At 37.9% G+C, this 19,577-nt stretch overlaps 2 protein-coding genes across 3 annotated transcripts; one reads left to right on the top strand and one right to left on the bottom strand.

Moving 5' to 3' along the window:
• Positions 1-104: 104 nt before the first annotated feature.
• On the bottom strand, positions 105-10,827 carry LOC131549473 (retinol dehydrogenase 10-like). Its single transcript, XM_058791686.1, has 5 exons — positions 5,191-10,827; positions 2,368-2,466; positions 2,110-2,258; positions 943-1,074; positions 105-839 (listed from the first exon to the last, which is right to left on the bottom strand). The coding sequence occupies exons 1-5, from the start codon at positions 5,641-5,643 to the stop codon at positions 722-724; spliced, it is 951 nt and encodes a 316-aa protein (XP_058647669.1). The 5' UTR covers positions 5,644-10,827; the 3' UTR covers positions 105-721.
• A 3,939-nt stretch (positions 10,828-14,766) lies between these two features.
• On the top strand, positions 14,767-19,560 carry LOC131548942 (mediator of RNA polymerase II transcription subunit 26-like). Of its 2 annotated transcripts, none has more exons than XM_058790560.1 (3): positions 14,767-14,906; positions 15,566-15,640; positions 15,802-19,560. In XM_058790560.1, the coding sequence occupies exons 1-3, from the start codon at positions 14,835-14,837 to the stop codon at positions 17,062-17,064; spliced, it is 1,410 nt and encodes a 469-aa protein (XP_058646543.1). In that variant the 5' UTR covers positions 14,767-14,834; the 3' UTR covers positions 17,065-19,560. The 2 variants fall into 2 exon arrangements, with proteins under 2 accessions (XP_058646543.1, XP_058646541.1); XM_058790558.1 differs by having other exon boundaries at positions 14,776-14,906; positions 15,563-15,640.
• The last annotated feature ends 17 nt before the right edge of the window (positions 19,561-19,577 follow it).

Raw genomic sequence — 19,577 nt, 5'->3', positions numbered from 1 at the left:
GGATCTTAAACATGCCGGTGAGCTGAAGACCACAATCGCTATATTGTGCTCAGCTGTTTTACTAAAGCTAAAGCTGATCTAGCGTATTTCACAGATCAGTGCATTCAGGAAGGAATGTTCAAAATCCATGTCAGGAGTCATGTATTGATTATCCATAATGCCAAGTCAAGTTTTCAATTAACCGACTGAATTTAATGGGTAAAATGTTAAATTATGTAAATTTGAAATGAGATTCTTCACAAAAGTGATCAGATTAGATTTGTTTTTTCAGAAAATGGCCTGCTTTAGTTCTTAGTTTTGTCTGTTTAGTGTTGTTGTCACTAATCATACTCATTAAGTCATTATTTATAACATTAAAAATGAAATTAACACATTTTAAAAAATAAATTACATTTTAATGTCATAAAATTGTATATAATCTGCTCACATGCATCATGCTATGAAATGGTAATCAGTCATTACAATTATATTCATCAATAATTAGACAATCCTGGTTTAGCACTACAGAACGTTATTGTAGATACAGATTCATTGCATATAACAAACATTAAATGTTACAATATAATATGAGGACAGACAAAACATCCTGTGATTTCACTCACTGTACATGAATTTCTAAGTACTTTTAAAGATAGACAAAAAAAAGTTTTACATTCTGACTGAATAAACACTTGGTTTCTTGCCTTGAAATGTGGATGGTGTGTGGAGTATTATGGGATGGCTAAGAGGATTTCACGTCACCGTTAACAACCTGTTGTTTGGTCTTAATGAAGGAATACATGCACTTGTCACCTCCCATAAAACGATATGTTGCAACATTAGCTTCCCAGGGGAGCAGCCTAAAGAAAAGACAACATGGAACATTTAATGTGCATGTTTGAGTTTTGAGTAAGCTCTTAATCAAGTGTAAGCAAACTGGACTTTGCCAGTGGAGGTACTTACGCTCGTGACACAAAAGCAAAGTACATTAGACGGGGGATGCAGATCATTTGCTGGTCAGCCAGAATGGCCTTCATTGACTCCTGGACACAGTATAGAGGATCCAGCGGTGGAATCAGGCCTTGGAGTTCCTCCCTGTGATTGGAGTAACGCTAGACTGAACATTAGGAGATACAGGGGCTTCTGTTGCATAACATCAGGACAGACATACATGGTGCTTTAAAGGAACAGCACCCAAATATAAACACACTGTCATCATGTACACATCCTCATGTTGTTCTTTCTAATGAGGAACACACACACACGAAGTTTTGACGAATGTTCATACAGCTCATTTACATAGAAAGCATACAATCACTGGCTCCAAGAAAGATGAAAAGCACCAAACACAAATGTGAAAACACATTGCATCAGGTTTATTTTTGTATTATTGATATAGTATTAGTGTCTATTTATATTTCAGTATAGAATTAGCTTTAACTTTTATATTTTATTTTAATTTTAGTTAATTGTTCAGTAATTTTGTAATTTTTAATAGCTTTTGCTTTTTTAATTATTATTATTTTTTTTCAGTTTTAGTTTTATTTCCATTTTAGATTTTATGTACGTCTAATTAATAATGTCAGTGCTTCAAAATGTATTCAATAGTTTTAGCTTTGATAACCCTGATTTGACGTTCATTTTTGACAGTCCAATTGATATACTTTTATAGTTTTGATTCATTCTCTGAATCATCTTTTCAGCTTTCATCTTATTTTAGTTACATTTTTTATAATTTTATGTGATTTTTCTTCTTTTTTTTTTTAGTTTTTACTTCAACTACTAATGTTTAGGTTGGCTTAATTTTATTTAAGTATTTTTTCATTTATTTACAATTTAGTGTTTCAAAATGTTTTTAATAGTTTTAGTTTTGAGAGTTGGCCTCAAGATTTACAGTGACTAACAGCACAAATAACAACTTAAAAGCCAAGGATAACAGCTTCAATTTTTAAATAACATTTGATTTTTAAGCTAAAACATCATATGAACCGGTTTTAATGTGTTTGTCTATTTAGAGCTTGGGCACTATTAAAGATCAACATAAAAGCTAACACAACAAATTCACAAGAAAGTCACCAGTTTGAAACAACATGAGGATGAAGAGGATGACAGAATTTCCTGGTTTCTCACCTGATTTGGCACCCAGCAAACATGCCAGTGTTGACGATGTACGGGCAGATCAGGGTGGTTTTCACCCCATCCACACCTTCCTCTGTTAATAAACTATGAGTCAGAGATTCATGGAAACCTACAGCTCCAAATTTACTAGCACAATAGTCCTACAACAGAAACACAACACAAGCAGTCAGTCAACACGCTTTTAATGTCACCGAAGGCTTGTCAGTAGTTGGGTTGCAGACACAACAGTTCCACAACCTTTCAGCTTACCTCTACACAAGCAGTACTGAACAGACCAAGAGTGCTTGCAACAGTCACAATATGTCCATGATTCTTGGCTTTCATCTGTGGCAGAAAGGCTTTTGTCATCTGTCAAAGCAGGAAAACAGTATGTGTCAATGACTTCTGGACATGTTCAGTCACTGCTGCTGTAGTAATCCAAGTTCTGAATTAATTGCATTACTGGAGCTGATTTATGCTATGTTTTTGTCAGGATTTGAGCTGATTGTGACTTTTGGTGTTTGTTGCACACTGTAAAAAATGACTGTGATTATACCGGTAAAAAAAAATGTGAAAATTCTACAGTAAAAACCTGTTAAATGGTTAACGGTAAGTTCCTGTAAAATTTACAGGGAAAAACCGTAAACTGACGTTACCAGAATTCGCTGCGTTGCATTTCAAATTTTGTTTGAATTTGATGGTTTTTCTTTGAAATAACTGTTCTTATCAGTTGTTTATTAGGGTATATGTATGTTACATCTAATGTTGTTAAATTAATGTTTATTGTGTATTTCAGTTTAATGAGTCTCACCATGATGGTGTTTAGTGTTTGTGTGAATGACGCTTGTGATAGGCTTTGGTTCATCATGTCACTTTCTCATCACCACCTACATTTGGTGGTTATCAGTGTATTTCAAAGGTACAAAACAGATTTCAGTACTTCAATAGGTTGGTATATTAACATTATATCAGTTAATGAAATTACGGTATTTAACTGTAAATTTAAATAAAAGTTAAAACCGTAAAAACCTAAAATGTTGTTACTCTATTTTTTACGGTAGAATTCCGGCAACCACAGCTGCTGTTTTTTTACCGTAAATGTTATGGAATTTTTTTTACAGTGTAGGAGGTCGTACAGTATGTGCTGCATGCTGCCTATAGTGTTAAAACATTAATGTATTTCCAAGGTGCAGGTTTGGTTCCCTCCTTCAATGTAAGTATACAGAGCATTTCGGGGGTTTTATTGTCAGCCAGGTGAAATTCATTAGTTTGACTGCTTAAAAAAACAGCGCACCACTTCTCAAAAGGTTACACAATTTATAATTCATATCCTAAACACAGTGTGGTGTGAGTCATGCAACTGAGGTGTAATACTCGGGGATAAGGGTGTGTTCAAAGCACTCAGCGAGCATCGTGTAATATTAAAAATGGTTTATATAATAACACTTAATCAGAGCTCTAAGCTGCTGTCATGATGATTAGTGACTGACTTGATAACCTGGTCCATTATGTCCTGTTCTGCATTTCAATGTGTAACTTACGGTCATATGCACAATAAGCCATTATTGTGAACGTTTTTAATCAAGCAGATTACAGTCAATGCACTTTTTACTTCAGCTTTAGACCGCATTATCTCCTTAACTTTCAATCGCACCGAAACATCACGTACAGTCACCATCACATGTAGGCTACTTTCTTCTGGTACGTTTAAGTCTTGCAGGAAAGTCGTATTGATTTCTAGATTGTATTGCACATGACATGCCACCACAACATTGTAATTTTGAGCGGGAAACCAGGAGTTCCCTTTAAACCTGAGTTTCAAAAGAAAGTTTCTGACTTTCTGAGCCAAAGACTATATGCAGCATCTGTATTAAAGGTAAATTTGTTTGCTTGTTTACAATAAATCTATTTAAGTTGCATCTACAAAATACAATAGTATCATGCAATTACGATAATTTTATTCATAAATTTAATAAAAACAGAAAAAAATCAAAAACACACTGATGCACATTCTTTATTCATCATTTAGGGAAAAAAATATTGTATTTCATGTAGAAATTTTGCTCTGACCAAAGTAACTTAAATGGACCTGACATCGTAATTATGACTTGCCAACTAGAAAATACCACTTCCCAGGAGGACTTGGCAGAATATTGCGGGGTAACTTATACTTTATTTTTAAAGTATAAGTTATTAAAAATAACTTATACAGAACGCTCCTTAATGCTTATTTTTAGGTTATGATTTTGCAACCATAAAATAACATTCCCAGAAAGTTGCGGGGTGGTTATTTTTAAAATAACCTAAACATAACTTAAATAGAACGTTCCGGTTACTTTTAGGTTATTATTTTGCAACCATAAAATAACGTTCCCAGAACGTTCCAGGGGGGTTATTTTTTAAAATAACATAAAAATAATTCCCTAATGGTTATTCACGGGTTATTTTTATAACCCTGTTACTATCTTTCCAATAAAAACGTTGCAGATATTAAGAAATTTGTTTGTTAGCTTTATTTTACCAGGAAAAGCACACTGACATTAAAAATCTCTTTTTATGAGAAATCATAAAAGAGCCCTGAAATTCGTTTAATGCAGCATGTATTAAAATACAGAACTGAGTTAAATCAGAACACGTTAGTATTAAGTCAGGGTTAAGCATAGAGTGAAAACAGAAATCATAACTTCGAGTGTTTGTTTAATCTTCATTTACTTCTGATCTGCACGCGCTTAACCTGTCTTCCGATCCGCTCACAGAATTTAAAAGTTAACGGTCATTTCGTTTTACTGGCTGACTGACTCGCGCGTTTATTGATTATGGAATGATTACTTTAATTATAAATATGGTTTCGGAGGGATTTGACATGCCTAACTGAAGAGAACCGATGTTAAGCGAGAAGTTTTTGGTCGAAAGAAGAATGTCCCGCTGCAAAAACTGTAACGTTACACTTCCGTGGTAAGAAATTAATGTTTATTTTTATACTATGGCATATACCAGCGCGTATAATAAAAATTAAAAATAAAAATCACCCAAAACACATGCTATTACCATGGAACATTAAAAAAAAAAAAACATGGTATATGGTCTTCTTACCCAGAAGAGCGCGTGGCAGTTAACCAGCATGGTCCTCTCCAGCAATTCATCCGGGCACTCCAGCAGCCGTCGCCCCGCAACGACTCCAGCGTTGTTGACCAATATGTTAACGTCGCCCAGCTCTTTCCGCACGCGGTCAGCGGTCTGATAGATGCTCTCGCGCTTGGTCAGATCCACTGTGTACGCGTGCGCTCTGCAGCCGAGTTCTCTCACGCGCTCGGCCGTCTTCTCGTTGGCCTCGGTGTTGCAGTCCCACAGCACGAGCTCGGCGCCTTCTCTGGCGAACTCCAGCGCGAAGAGCCGCCCCAGCCCTCCGCCTGCGCCCGTGATTAGACACAACTGGCCGTCCACCGACTTGAGACGCGGCCGGAGGATAGCGCGAACCATCGCACTGATGATGGTGTATGTCAGGTCCAAGAGCATTGATACTAGATCTATCAGCACTATCATCATGTTTCCTTTTATTTGTGCAATAGCGTATCAATTCAAATGAACACAACTTTTCAAAGCTCTTTCGGTCTTATTGAGCAGATCCAACTGCGTGTGACTTTGTGCCTGTGGTTTATATAATCACTGCTGGATTAACTACTCGGTTTATCCGGCACCACCAATTCTGCTCTGCTCTTGGTTCTTTTCATACATAACACGTTGTTTGTTTATTTAATCATATTGAGAGAAAATAAACAACAACAACACATGCATACACTTAAACAAGCTCACTTGCATTCCTTCGTGTTCATGTTGTTACAAATATTACAAAGGCACAAAGTAGGGGCATTTAATGCCACTGTATTTAATCATATAAAAATAAACATTTAATACAAAACCTTGAACAAGCGAAAATGAATTTCTCTTTAAACGAACAAAACATTTAAATAGTAACATATAAAATAAGTTTAAATAAAACTAAATATATATATATATATATATAAAAAAATTAAAAAAAAACTTATCATGAAAACAGCTCAGGGGTGTGTTTCTCAAAAGCAGCTATGGTCGCAAGTTCCGTTGTTACCAATAGAGTTCTATGGAATTAGCTAACAATGCTTTTGGGAAACTCACCCCAGTACTGAAACAAACCATTCAAACTTCATTCAGCAAATAATTAACTTAATTTCTACCACAAAAAAAAAAAAAAAAAAAAATGTTGTAAGCCTATTATGTCATTCCCACAAAAATACTTCCTTAATAAGAATTATAGAATGAAAGAAATGTACTGTAGATAGTTCCCCATCATGTTTGTGCTGCTCTTTATTTCGTCTCCACTGGCAGTCTGTGGCTGTGGGCCTGAAATTTAAATCAATGGAGCAGCAGCATCCACATTTCCCTAACTTGACTTTGTCAGTGACAGCCAGGTAAATATATTGTTAAACCTAAAAACATCTCAATACAGCCAGCCTTTTTAGCAACATCAACGTCAATTTTGACTTTTAGTTTCTGCTTTGTTTGGAACTAATATTCCTCCTCAGGCTCCAATAGTAAAGAAGCACAGCTACTGCTTTGACAGTCCAAAGACCCTCACTGGAAAGCTGCTTAAAGCAATCCAAAAAAACAAAGACTTTAAAAAATATCTAGACAGTACCAGCAAAAGAACAGGAGAAAAAAAAATAAAAAAATTCCAACCTTCAGAATATCATTCAGTCCCTCAAGGCATTTCAGTTCTTGACAGAGAATGGAGCATTCATGCTGGAAAACTGCTCTGATGTGCCATTGGAAATGATAAAAAGGGAGAAAAGTAGTCACGCAAAATACTATCCAGCCCTTGAATCATTTGCACTTACTCTGCTATTTTATTCAGCCAAGGCCTACAATCATGTCAGAGAGACCTTTGACTTAGGGTTACCTCACCCACCTATGATAAGGAGATGGTACAGCAGCAATGGAGGAGATCCCAGATTCAGTGAAGAGGTACTAGCCTCTCTCCAAATTAAAGCTTCTGCAGCACAGGCCAAGGGACAGGAGACACTTTGTGCTCTAATGATTGATGAAATGGCCATTATGAAGCACATCGATAGGAAGAGAATGCTTGGTTATGTAGATATTGGCACAAAAATTTAAAGTGAAAACATACAAACCAGTACTGGTATTGACAACCACTGAAAAGCTCCAGTGGCATATTTTTACACTGACATTTATGCATTTAGCAGACACATTTATCCAAAGCAACTTACATTGCATTCATGTTACAGTTTTACATTTTATCAGCTCTTGCCTTCCCTGGGAATCAAACCCTTGACCTTGGCGTTGCTAGCACCATGCTCTACTATTTGAGCTACAGGAAAGCTTTTTAAAGCTTTTAAAGCTTATTTTCTGACTCATGGAATGACTGGTTCAGAAAGGACTACTCTGGTGCGCCAATGCATTCTCAAATTGTCTGATGTGGGTGTGAGGGTGGAGTCCCTTACATGTGATGGTCCATCAACATTTTTCTATGCTCAAGCACCTTGGAGCAGACTTGCAACACTCAACCCCAGTTTCCCAGATCCATCAAATATCCATCGTATAATTCACGTCATCTTGGATGTCTGCCGTGCTGAAGCTGGTACGCAACACCTTAGGGTCCTGTGGCATTATTGTAGATCCCTGTGGAAACAGCATAAAATGGGAATACATCAAACTCTTACACAGTCTGCAAAAAGACGAAGGGCTACATCTAGGCAACAAACTTAGATCAGCTCATATAGATTGGCAAAGTCAAAAAATGAATGTAAACCTCCTGCGCAGACCATTAGCACTAGTGTGGCAGATGCTCTCAGCTTCTGTGAGCAGCACCTGCAGATCTCCCACTTTGCTGACTGTGAGCCAACATGCCAATTCCTGGAGACTTTTGACTGGCTTTTTGATATGATGAACTCCAGAAATTTAAAAGTCCACTGAGACAAGCTAATGAGAGAACCAACATGGCCTTCTTAATGGAAGCTTACAATTACATCATTGGATTGAAGGAGCCAGGTATTAATGGATGACCCCTTGTGGCAACGGGCAAGAAAACGGCCTTTCTCGGCTTCCTGGTGGCAATAAAGAGTTTCAAACAATTATATGACACATATGTGGGACCAAAACATCACAGTTACAGTACTTGCTGACCTACAAATTTAGCCAAGACCACCTTGAGATGTTTTTTTCTGCCATTCACTCAGCTAATGGATGTAACAACAATCCCACAGCAAAGCAGTTTAAGTCAGCATTCAAAAGAATGGTAGCGAGACATGCCATCAAAACCAGTGGAAAGTGCTCTCCACTGGACAGCACAGTGGTACTGGAGGCAACACCTTCTGATATGCTGACATTTCATCAAAGCGACACACAACCTGAAACTGAAGAGAACAGAAACGTACATCACAAAACTTCCCTGTCTGTCCCTGTTCAAAGAGGCTGTGGTTGGTTACATAGCTGGCTTCGTAGTTAGAACAACTATGAAGAAGATTCCCTGTAGTACTTGTTTATCAGCACTCAAGTGTCAAGAGTTCTTCACAAGATGAGCTTGGACACACCCTCATTGACATGAAGTCCCGAGGTGGACTTATGAGGCCATCAGACAGTGTCCTACAAGTCCGCAAAACAGCAGAGAGGAGGTGCATTCAACAGCACTTACTCACCAGGCACATCCCAGAATTGGACAGCAAATTTACACCCAGGCTATCCACATGGGTTCTGGAACTCCATGGTGGCTCTGCACATGTTCAACCTGGAACCATACAACAGTCATGTTTTCATTCTCATTAATTGCAGACAGCTACACCAATATCAGGCTCCACTTCCTAGCAAAGGAAACATCTTCTGCATCGCACTGTAAATGGCTGCGCAAAACCCTGGGCAAGCTTGTTCTGTACAAAAATCAATAAGATCAGTTCCAACTGCCAGTGATCCTCACCTTCATTAATTCAATGAAAATGAAAAACAATTAAACCTTTAATTTTTAACATTGACCATGGCTCTCTCTTTTATTTGTAAATTTAGTTATGCTTTAATATTTAAAATATTTTATTTTTCAAATATTGTAAAAGTCAAAACAAATGAGTGTAGTTTAAAAAAAGTTACCACAGTATATATTTGTCATGCCCATGGACTGTCTGTGTGTGTTTTCTCCCCATGTGCTCCCCGTGACCCAATTTCTCATTTCACCCCGCATTTAAAGTGTAATCTGCCCTATGTTTCCTTGTCGGGTCTAATTCGTCAACGTGCTATGTGTGTGTCTCCTGCCTGCTCTGTGTAACCCTGTGTGTGGAATATTAAAGAATGTTCTTGTGAATTCTCCTGCGTCTCCACGTTCCTTGCTCCTTAGTTTCCTGCACAGCAGTGTTGTGACAGAAGACCCGGCCTAGACAATTTGCGTTTTTCCCTCCGTTTTGTTTCTGCGCTTTGTAGTGTTTTGTTTTCCGTTTTCCCTTTGTTCCCCATGGATCCCCTCACTGCCAAGTTCACTGCCCTAGCCCGTAAAGACCTTTTCCTGTTGGTGTATGTGGTTGAGTTCAGCCAGCTCGCCGTTTTAACGGTGTTTGACGACGCTACGCTAAACTCCCTGTTCTGGATCAGGGCAAATTACCATCGCCCCGTTGACCTCCCAGACACCACTGGACTGAGTTAGAGGGAAGCAATCATCCAGAACACAGCCACACTCAGTGCCCAGCCCACCATCTCTCCACTGCGCAGAGCGCAAGCCCGAGCCCACCGAAGACAGAGAGCCCGAGCCCGTCACGACTGACGGGCCATCACCAAGGAGTGCGTCAGAGCTGAGGATCACCACGGAGCCAGAGCCTCTTGGATCGTCAGACCAGGTGCGAGAGCCGGCTACAACGCAACGCCTGCCACGAGGGAGAAAGCCGTGGACAGTGAGAGCACGGAGGGGAGCTCCGCCCCCTGCAGCAGAAGTCAGCTTCAGTACTCGCGATGGAATTCGTTGGCCGCTCTGCGTACATGTTTCAGACACCAATAGTAATACTCTAACAGAGGTCACTAATTATGCCAATACATAGGTAAGCAAGATCCTGGTTGGTAGATAAACTTAGAAAATCTCCACATAAGGACTCCAGCGTGTGTTCACACATTTCACTCTTACTACTTCTAAAAAGACTACATACACACTTCAGTCTATATGAATATAGATGGCTTTACTAATTTAAGTCAATCATCAAACAATCTGGAAGGATAAATACTGATCAATAATTTGATTAATAATCAAACAAGACACAATGCAATCATTTTAATAAGAAATAATGTAATAATATGATTAACATCACTCTGGAGGATATGGCAGATCAATCTTCACTCCATCCACTCCTTCAGTCCCACCTGGCACCGCCTGCTTCAAGCCCCTCCTGTTTCCTCCTGGGCTCCTCCCTCCATCGTCTCCACCCTGGACTATGTTCGTCATCTTCCTCCTGGGTGTCCATCCTCCTCCCGAGCCTCCTCCCAAGTTCCCACCCGTCCCTCCCTATGTTGTTCCTGCGGCGCGAGGACGCGCCTTCTGGGAGGGGGCGATATGTCACGCCCATGGACTGTCTGTGTGTTTTCTCCCCATGTGCTCCCCATGACCCAGTTTCTCCCTCTTGTTGATTGTGTTAATTTGATTCCAGGTGTGTCCATTTAGTTCCCTCATTTCACACTGCATTTAAAGTGTAGTCTGCCCTATGTTTTCTTGTCTCTTGTAATATGTCAACATGTGTGTCTCCTGCCTGCTCTGTGTAACCCTGTGTGTGGAATATTAAAGACTAGTTCTTGTGAATTCTCCTGCGTCTCCACGTTCCTTTTTCTTCGTTTCCTGCACAGCAGTGTCGTGACAATATTAAGCAATGCAGTTTTATTGCTAGTCTACTTAGGAAAAATATTTACATTTTAATATAGCAATTGATGCTATAATTTTCTTCATGGAACAATTTGTCACTTTCTTCTTATGAAGATCTTTGATTAAAGAAGGTCAATCAGTGTTATTGTTTTCTTTTCTTTTCTTTTGTAAGAAAGAAATAGTAAAGTTATATAGTTGTTCATTGTGATTATTGTCTCAGTCTAAATAAAAACAAGCTAGCTAGCAAGTGGTAGCCATTTCATGTAGCCAATAAAAAATAACCACAACAAATAATTATACAAGGCAAATAAATTTGTACTCATACTTCACAAGTATCAATATCTATTCAGGATAAACAATAGAAGAACAAACAGGTTGGCAATCCAAGTGTCTGAAAGTATCCAAATCTTGTCAGCGCTGCACAATGAAAAGTGCTGAAATTTGACAGATTTGCACAAAATGTGAGCCTTCTCAGGAGTCAACTTTCATCTTTGATTAGTTTTACAGTTAAAGTAGGCTATTTCTGAATAAAACAAAGTCAGGGCTGTAATTAATTGAGTTAAGTAATTAAACAAATATAAATATGCAATTAGTCGACTGATGGCTTAAATGAACGACTAGTCGACTCGAAAAATCTTTAGTCAGAGGCAGCCCTAGTATTCATAGATATATAACTCATATGCATTATCTATGATATTTTTCAACTAGTTCAAGTAAGGGATAATGCACTGCTAGCTGTGCATTAAAAGATTTATTTTATTATTTTATTGTTCATAAATGTGCACAAATTTCAAAGATAGCAGATTTAAAAGATCATGGAATTTTAGATGTTGAATGTTGTGTTATTTGTCCCTGCACAGTAAAACTGTGTCAATGGGCAGAAACAAAACATTTGAACTTGTTGAAAAAGATACAAAGACCATGGAGATATATGTATATGTGAAAAATAGACTTTTAACTTCAACTTCAACTTTTATTTATTTGTATAGCACATTTTAACGCAATTTTATTGCCCAAAGTGCTTCACAATTTAAAAGAAAGCATATACAAAGATTAAAACAATGACATCTGACATAATTAGTAAGAATAAACCACTTGATGAACCAACCCACATGTGACAAATAGCCTTTATCGGGTGTTGTTCCTCTATGAAAGAACTCTACTAAGGTCTTTTCTCTACGAAAGCTAATGTAAAAAGATGAGTTTTCAACTGAGACTTAAAAACTTCTAAGGATGGAGCCTGGCGAATATGAAGTGGAAGACTATTCCACAATTTGGGAGCCACAACCATAAATGCTCTATCACCTTTAGACTTTTTTTTAGAACGAGGAACCGACAGTAACAGTTTATCTGCTGATCTCAGTGTCCTAGCTGATGTGTGGTACTCTAGAAGATTAGTGATGTAACTTGGGGACATGTTATGAAGTGCTTTAAAAACCATCAATAAAATCTTAAAATCGATCCTGTACTGAACTGGTAGCCAATGGAGAGAGGATAATATTGGAGTAATATGATCTCTTTTCTTCGTACCTGTCAAAAGTCTGGCTGCAGCATTCTGTACAATTTGCAGACGAGATAGTTGTCGCTGACAGATCCCAACATAAAGAGAATTGCAATAGTCCAATCTCGAGGTAATAAATGCATGGACTACGGTCTCTAAATCTTTAGAACTAAGAATGGGTTTTAACCTGGAAATCATTCTAAGATTTTTACTTTACTACCGATTTTATCTGATTGTCAAAGCTAAGAGTTGAGTCGATTATGACACCCAGGTTTCTTACACTGTTTTTTACAATTATTTCTAAAGGAGCAATAGTACTAGAAATCATCTCTTTAAATTTTGGTTGACCAAAAATAATTATCTCTGATTTCTTTTCATTTAGCTGAAGAAAATTTTTAGACAACCAAATTTTGACCTCTTCCAGACAGAGTAACAGGGACTGTAGCGAGTGCTCGTTCCCGACTTTAAGTGGTAAATATATCTGAGTGTCATCGGCATACATATGATATGAAATGTCGTGGCGATGACATATAGATCCAAGTGGGCACATGTACAATGAAAATAATGTAGGGCCCAGAATAGAACCTTGAGGAAGACCATATTTTAAAGGAGCCACAGAAGATGAAGTATTTGCGAAGTTAACAAAGAAAGTTCTATCATGCAAATATGAGTGAAACCATTTTAAAGCTGTTCCTTTGATGCCTACATCACACTCCAAACGTTTTAAAAGGATCGAGTGATCAACAGTGTCGAATGCTGCACTGAGATCCAGCATAATTAAAACAACCCCCAACCCAGAGTCAACTGCCATCAGTAAATCGTTCACAACTTTTACCAAAGCGGTCTCTGTACTATGACCAGCTCTAAATCCAGATTGGAATTTATCCAGAATATCATTTTCAGTTAAAAAAAGGAGTAATTTGAGAAAGAACAACCTTTTCTAAAACTTTAGATAAACATGGTAATTTAGAAATTGGGCGGAAATTATTCAGCTCTGTAGGGTCAAGGCCTGATTTTTTAAGTAAGGGAGAGACCACTGCTTGCTTAAGACAGGGTGGAACAACACCATTAATTAAAGAGCTGTTCACAATAGATAATATACAAGGACCCATAATTTCGAACAGATCCTTTAAAAAGTGAGGAGGAATGGGATCTAAAGGAGTATGTGACAGTTTCATATGTTTAACAATGCCCTCCAGAGCTGGAAAAGAGACAAGATCAAAGCAATCAAATATACAAGAACTTGGCATAGAGGCTGCTAGAACACTATGAGAGGATACAATATCTTCTCTGATTGACTCAATCTTTCTTATAAAAAAGTGCAAAAAATCCTCACAGGTATGTGAAATTGAGTCAATAGGGGATCCTATAACTGGGTTTAGCACAGTGTTTATTGTGCTAAACAAAGCTCTAGGACAGTGAGCAGTTCTACTAATTAAATCAGAAAAGTATTTTGTTCTAGCAGTTTTAACTGCATACTGATATTTATTAAGAGATTCCTGTAATATTGCAAAGGAAATTTGTAATTTGTCTCTCTTCCATCTACGTTCTGCTTTTCTGCATGCTTGTCTGAGAGCTCGTGTTTCATTATTAAACCATGGCTGAGACAAGGACTTAGACTTTTTTTAGTCTAATTGGAGCAACATCATTAATAATTTCCAGACATATAGAATTAAAAACAAGTCAACTCCTCTGTGTGCAATGAGGGTCCAGAGGCCTCTATAATAGAGGAAACTGGGCTTTTAACATATGCTTCGGCAAACCGATTTGCTGTCAACTCATTTATAGGACGAAAATAACAATCAGCAGATTGGCTTTTAGATATGGAAGCAGGCAGATCAAAATGAAAAAAGACAGGTCTATGGTCAGATATATAGTTATCCTCTGTGACCATATCACTAATTGACAAGCCCATGGATAAAACCAGATCGAGAGTATGCCCATGCCTGTGTGTGACATCACAAACAAACTGTGTTAAATTAAAAGAATCAATGAGATCAGAGAACTGCTTTCCTAAAGAGTTTTAAAAGTATTCTGTGTTGTCTGTCATTAAATGTGAGCTCATAAAAATGGTATGTGTATAATGGTATGTGTACTGCTGAAGCATAGTTTCTTGGATTCAAATGTGGTTGAATTGTAATTGACACTCATTGCTAACTCAGTAAGCCTATGTGAAAACTGTATTGCACCTGTAGGACCCTTTTAGGGACAGTTTGTTCATTTGCCTGACACGGAGAGCTGAGCTCATATGGGGCAGGCAGTAAAGTGGTTTCATATGAGACGTGTGCATGTTTAAAGTGTTTTGTAAGTAGTATGTGGTCCTAATGCTAAACTTTCAGTGGATGTTTTTCAAAGACAATGAAAAGAGCTTCATCAAGACCTCAACAACTCAAAGAGCAGCTCCTTCAGGCCATCGATGCTCAAAATAATGTGAGTAATAGCAAAGTTATAGACCCAAGTAATGACTACAGTCTTATGGTTTTGTACCCATGCTGCATGTGCATCATTAGCAGTAACTGTCACTTCATTGAATTATTCACTATATTGCAATTTCTATCCATTCTTTCAGCACTTTATGTGCTTTGTGTGGAGAATATTAGGGAAGCAAAATTTGGAGTATTTAAACTTTTTGACTGTATTATTGAGCAATTTTGTTTTTTTATAATAATGTCAGTTTTGCGGATGTCTGTGTAATATGTACCCCATAGTCAAGATTGTTTAATTCCTTAAATGAATTAGTCTGTTTAATCTGCTGGTTTGCTCAGTCTCACAGTGGTGAGGTTCAATTTTATTACGTAGCTCCCTGGGGACTTTTTTCCACCGATTTTTATTAGAATGAGTATGCAAGCATGTCACATTTGCATTTGCAAACAACTGTTAACTGTGATCTGAAAGAGTCACTGCTGCAGGTGCACATGTGAGAGCAGATTCAAATACGTGAGGCCCATCTACTTTCATGAGTATGACCAGCCTCAGAAAACGAGACAGGAAGTGACTCGCTAAGCATTAACCGTTATAGGTTTTTTAATAAACAGAGAATATTATGAAAGCATGGAAGTGACATGAGCTTAACTTCTACCTGTCAGCAGATACAGAACACGATGGCTGTATTGGATGTGATATGCTGCCTGGAAAATTTCCCCATGACTAAAGAGGCTCTAGTGGTAAGATACTAACTCACTATATTTACATTAAATGTATCCCAAAAACTGTGGTATAGCGTGTCACACTGAAAATGTGAATTAAAAGGTTGGTTCACTCAAAAAAGCATAATTCACTCACCCTCAAGTTGTTCCAAACCTGTATGTGTTTTGTTGTATTCCAGGAAACCAGACTTGGAAAGTTGATCAATGATGTGAGAAAAAGGAGCACAGATGAAGATCTTGTTAAACGTTTAAAAAATCTTATACGACGTTGGCAGAGGCTGGTTGAAGTAAACGAAGTCACAGCAAAAGAGCTTTCAAGCTTTGCAGACAATTCGACTTCTGCTGAATGCATTCCTGGATCAACACAAACCCTTACTGAAAATTACAGTAGAACTCTTTTTCACAGTACCATGAGTGAGAAGGCTGAAATGTCTCAGGGTTCTGTCCCAGATAAAACCATTAAATATCCAAACAATTTTAGAAAGAGTAAAATACCTGTCCGTGCAATCAAACCATATTCCTCGTCCATCAAGCATTTACAACAGTCCACAAGCTGGAGAACATCTCTGTCCAATCATCAGTCCCAAAATGACAATAGTATCACAGACCAGCACAAGTTTGAAAGAAAAACCACTTCTGCCAGTCACAGCGACGAAAAGCACTTTTTGGCCGCCAAGGAACCAGCACAATCCACTTCCATTACTTCTAATCTACAAAATTCATCCATCCAAGATTCATACGTAAAGATGCAAAAGCCTTCAGACCTCCTCAACATACTCAAACCTGCTGCACTAAACGGTATCCTCGATGAGGTCTCCAGCACAGTGACAGACACAAACATAAGGGGTTTTGAGGATAAGGCAAGGAAGAAACAGCATAACAGTCACACTGTCAAACTCGATGGAGAGGACAGTACCAAAACTGCACAACTGCAAGCGGGCAAGCAAGCATATGACCCTCATACTCAAGCAATACAACCTATATCAAGCAAAACATTTACAAAAGATTGCCAGAGATCAACAGGAAGTGAAATCCAGGACAGTGAGCATCTGAAAAACAGCCTTCGTTCATTCCAACAGACAAACTGGAGAGAGATGTCACAAAGTAAGATGATTCAGAATAGCTTACTGATTTCAGAAAAGTCAGGGATGAGCTTTTCTGTGGGTGAGAACATCAAGCAACAGATAAAGAACTCCAAAGAGTGCAGAAAAACTCATGGGTTTATACAAGAGTTCCCTGTGACAGACCTTCCAGGGGTCAGCCGAGAGGTCACCGAGCGAGACCTCATCAGGATACGTAGTCAGCGATGGCATGGTGTGAATGGCTGTTACGATAACTGGAATAACTGGTATGACTGGACTCAGTCCATCAGCCTGGATCCATATGGGGATGGGAGTAAATTTAGGATTTTGCCTTACGTTGGCGTAGATTACAGACTTTGAGTTTTTAGAGGCATGTTTCTTAAATCTTCAAATGTGACCCTGGACCACAAAACCAGTCTTAAGTGTCAATTTTTCGAAATTGAGATTTATACATAATCTGAAAGCTGAATAAATAAGCTTTCCATTGATATAAAAAAAATCCAAATATTGAGAAAATCGCCTTTAAAGTTGTCCAAATGAAGTTCTTAGCAATGCATATTACTAATCAAAAATGAAGTTTTTATACATTTACGGTGAGAAATTTACAAAATATCTTCATGGAACATGATCTTTACTTAATATTCTAATGATTTTTGGCATAAAAGAAAAATTGACCATTTTGACCCATACAATGTATTTTTGGCTATTGCTACAAATATACCCCAGAGACTTAAGACTGGTTTTGTGGTCCAGGGTCACAAATGACTATGTCCTGTGTTTTTGTTGAGCTTCTCTATTCTTCATGGTCCATTGCACTGGTGTGGCAAAAATGTTTTAGTACAGTAGTTTGAAAGCAATAAGACAATTAATAAATTCATTTTCAGCAAGAAACCTCAAATGAACAAAACCACCATGTACACTACCAGTCAAATGTTTGGAATAATTCATATTTATTTTAATGTTTATTTTCACCAAAGCTGCATTTATTTGATCCAAAATACAGTAAAAACAGTAATATGGTGAAATATTATTAGAATTTCAAATAACTATTTCCTGTTGTAATGTTTTAAAATGTAATTTATTCCTGTGATGCAAAGCTGAATTTTAAGCATCATTACTCCAGTCTTCAGTCACATTAGCTTTCAGAAATCATTTTAACATGCTGATATCCTGCTCAGTTATTATCAATTATTACTGGTGCTCAATTATTAGTAATGATTAATAATTATTATCAATGTTGAAAAGTTTTTTGCTGCTTAATATTTTTTGTGGAAACTGTAATACTTTTTTTTCACAATACTTTGGTGAACAGAAAGTTCAATTAAAAGCATTTATTTGAAATAGATATCCTTTGTAACATTATAAATGTATTTACTGTCACTTTTAATCAATTGAACGCGACTTTGTGGAATAAAAGAATCAATTTATTGTTTAGTCAATAAATGAAAACTAAATTACATCACTAACCCTCAGTAATCGCAAATGTTTGTATTTGCAAACACTACTAATGGCTTACATTCTAGTTTTGAAAACAAACAAAAATGCAGAAAGAGGAAGAAAAAGAGCAGAGGAAGGATGAGATAAGATGGCATGATAGTAAAAATCTCAGGGCCCTATTTTGAAGATCTGAGCTCATGGTCTAAAGCACACGGCGCAGGTGCACTTAGGTCGTGTCCAAATCCAATTTTGCTAGTTTAACGACGGGAAAAACAGTCGCCGCGCCTTAGCATGGTCTAAAAGGGTCGTCCCTATTCTCTTAATGAGTAATGGGAGTGTTTTGGGCATAACAAGCAATAAACCAATCATAGTCTCATTTCCCATTCCATTTAAAAGCCAGTTGCGCTTGCGCCATGGCAGATTCGCTATTTACATTGGGGAATTTGCAAGCGCAAAGACTGAACGCATCTCCAGAGAGGTAATGGAGCTGCTCGTTCGCAAGCAAATAGGTAGCCTAATTCATGCAATGACTATGAGATGAAGGAATTTTTATATTTATGTAGCCTACACAATAATAAACTCCTTTCATTTTTAATATTTGGCATGTTTGTGTGCTGCGCGTCCCTGTGTGTGTAATAAGCGAAGTGTACGTGCGTTGTGGACCCGCCTATAGGCACATATTACTAAGCACTCTTTAAATAACAAAAAAATGCCTCAAAATAGCAATGCACCAACAATGCGCCTGAACACACCTCGTTTTCAGACCAGCACGCCCATGAGCGAACAGATGGGCGCAAATGCATTTGCTATTTAAACAACGTTCCGCAGGACGTGAAAATGAAAACTGCGTCGGGCTGAAACTAGTAAAGAACACTTGCCGCATTGCGCCGAGTGTATGATAGGGCCCTCAGTTCTAGCAGTCACTGTTTTTCTTTCTTGGTCAGCGTGATTTCTGATTGGCCGATCTTTGCAGTGTGGGCGGTCCTTGTGAGTGGGTGAGAGAGCAAGCTGTTGCTACACTCTCAGAAATAAAGGTACAAAAGCTGTCACTGGGGCAGTACCTTTTCAAAAGGTACATGTTTGTACCTAAAGGGTCCATTTTGGTACCTTAAAGGTACATATTAGTACTTAAAGTGTACATATTTGAACCTAATAGGTACAAAAGTGTACATTTTGAAAAGATGACAGCTGACAGCTTTTGTACCTTTATTTCTGAGAGTGTAGTCTGAGAAAGTGAGCTTTGGCTGTGATAAAAAGGGGGTGTGTTGCCATGATAACTCAGTGGGCCATGTGCACAAAAGATTTTGCAGCAAATAGAGGAAGTTAAAAAGGGGTTGAGTTTCAAACCAGCTAAACTTAAATTGAATGAACCAGAAACAATTGAACACATTCTTATACACTGCATAGCATATAAAAATAAAAGACACGTACTAGAG

The sequence above is a fragment of the Onychostoma macrolepis genome, chromosome 11 (genome assembly GCF_012432095.1).
Source record: "Onychostoma macrolepis isolate SWU-2019 chromosome 11, ASM1243209v1, whole genome shotgun sequence".
NCBI lineage: Eukaryota > Metazoa > Chordata > Actinopteri > Cypriniformes > Cyprinidae > Onychostoma > Onychostoma macrolepis.
This window is presented reverse-complemented; position numbering and strand designations above follow the sequence as displayed.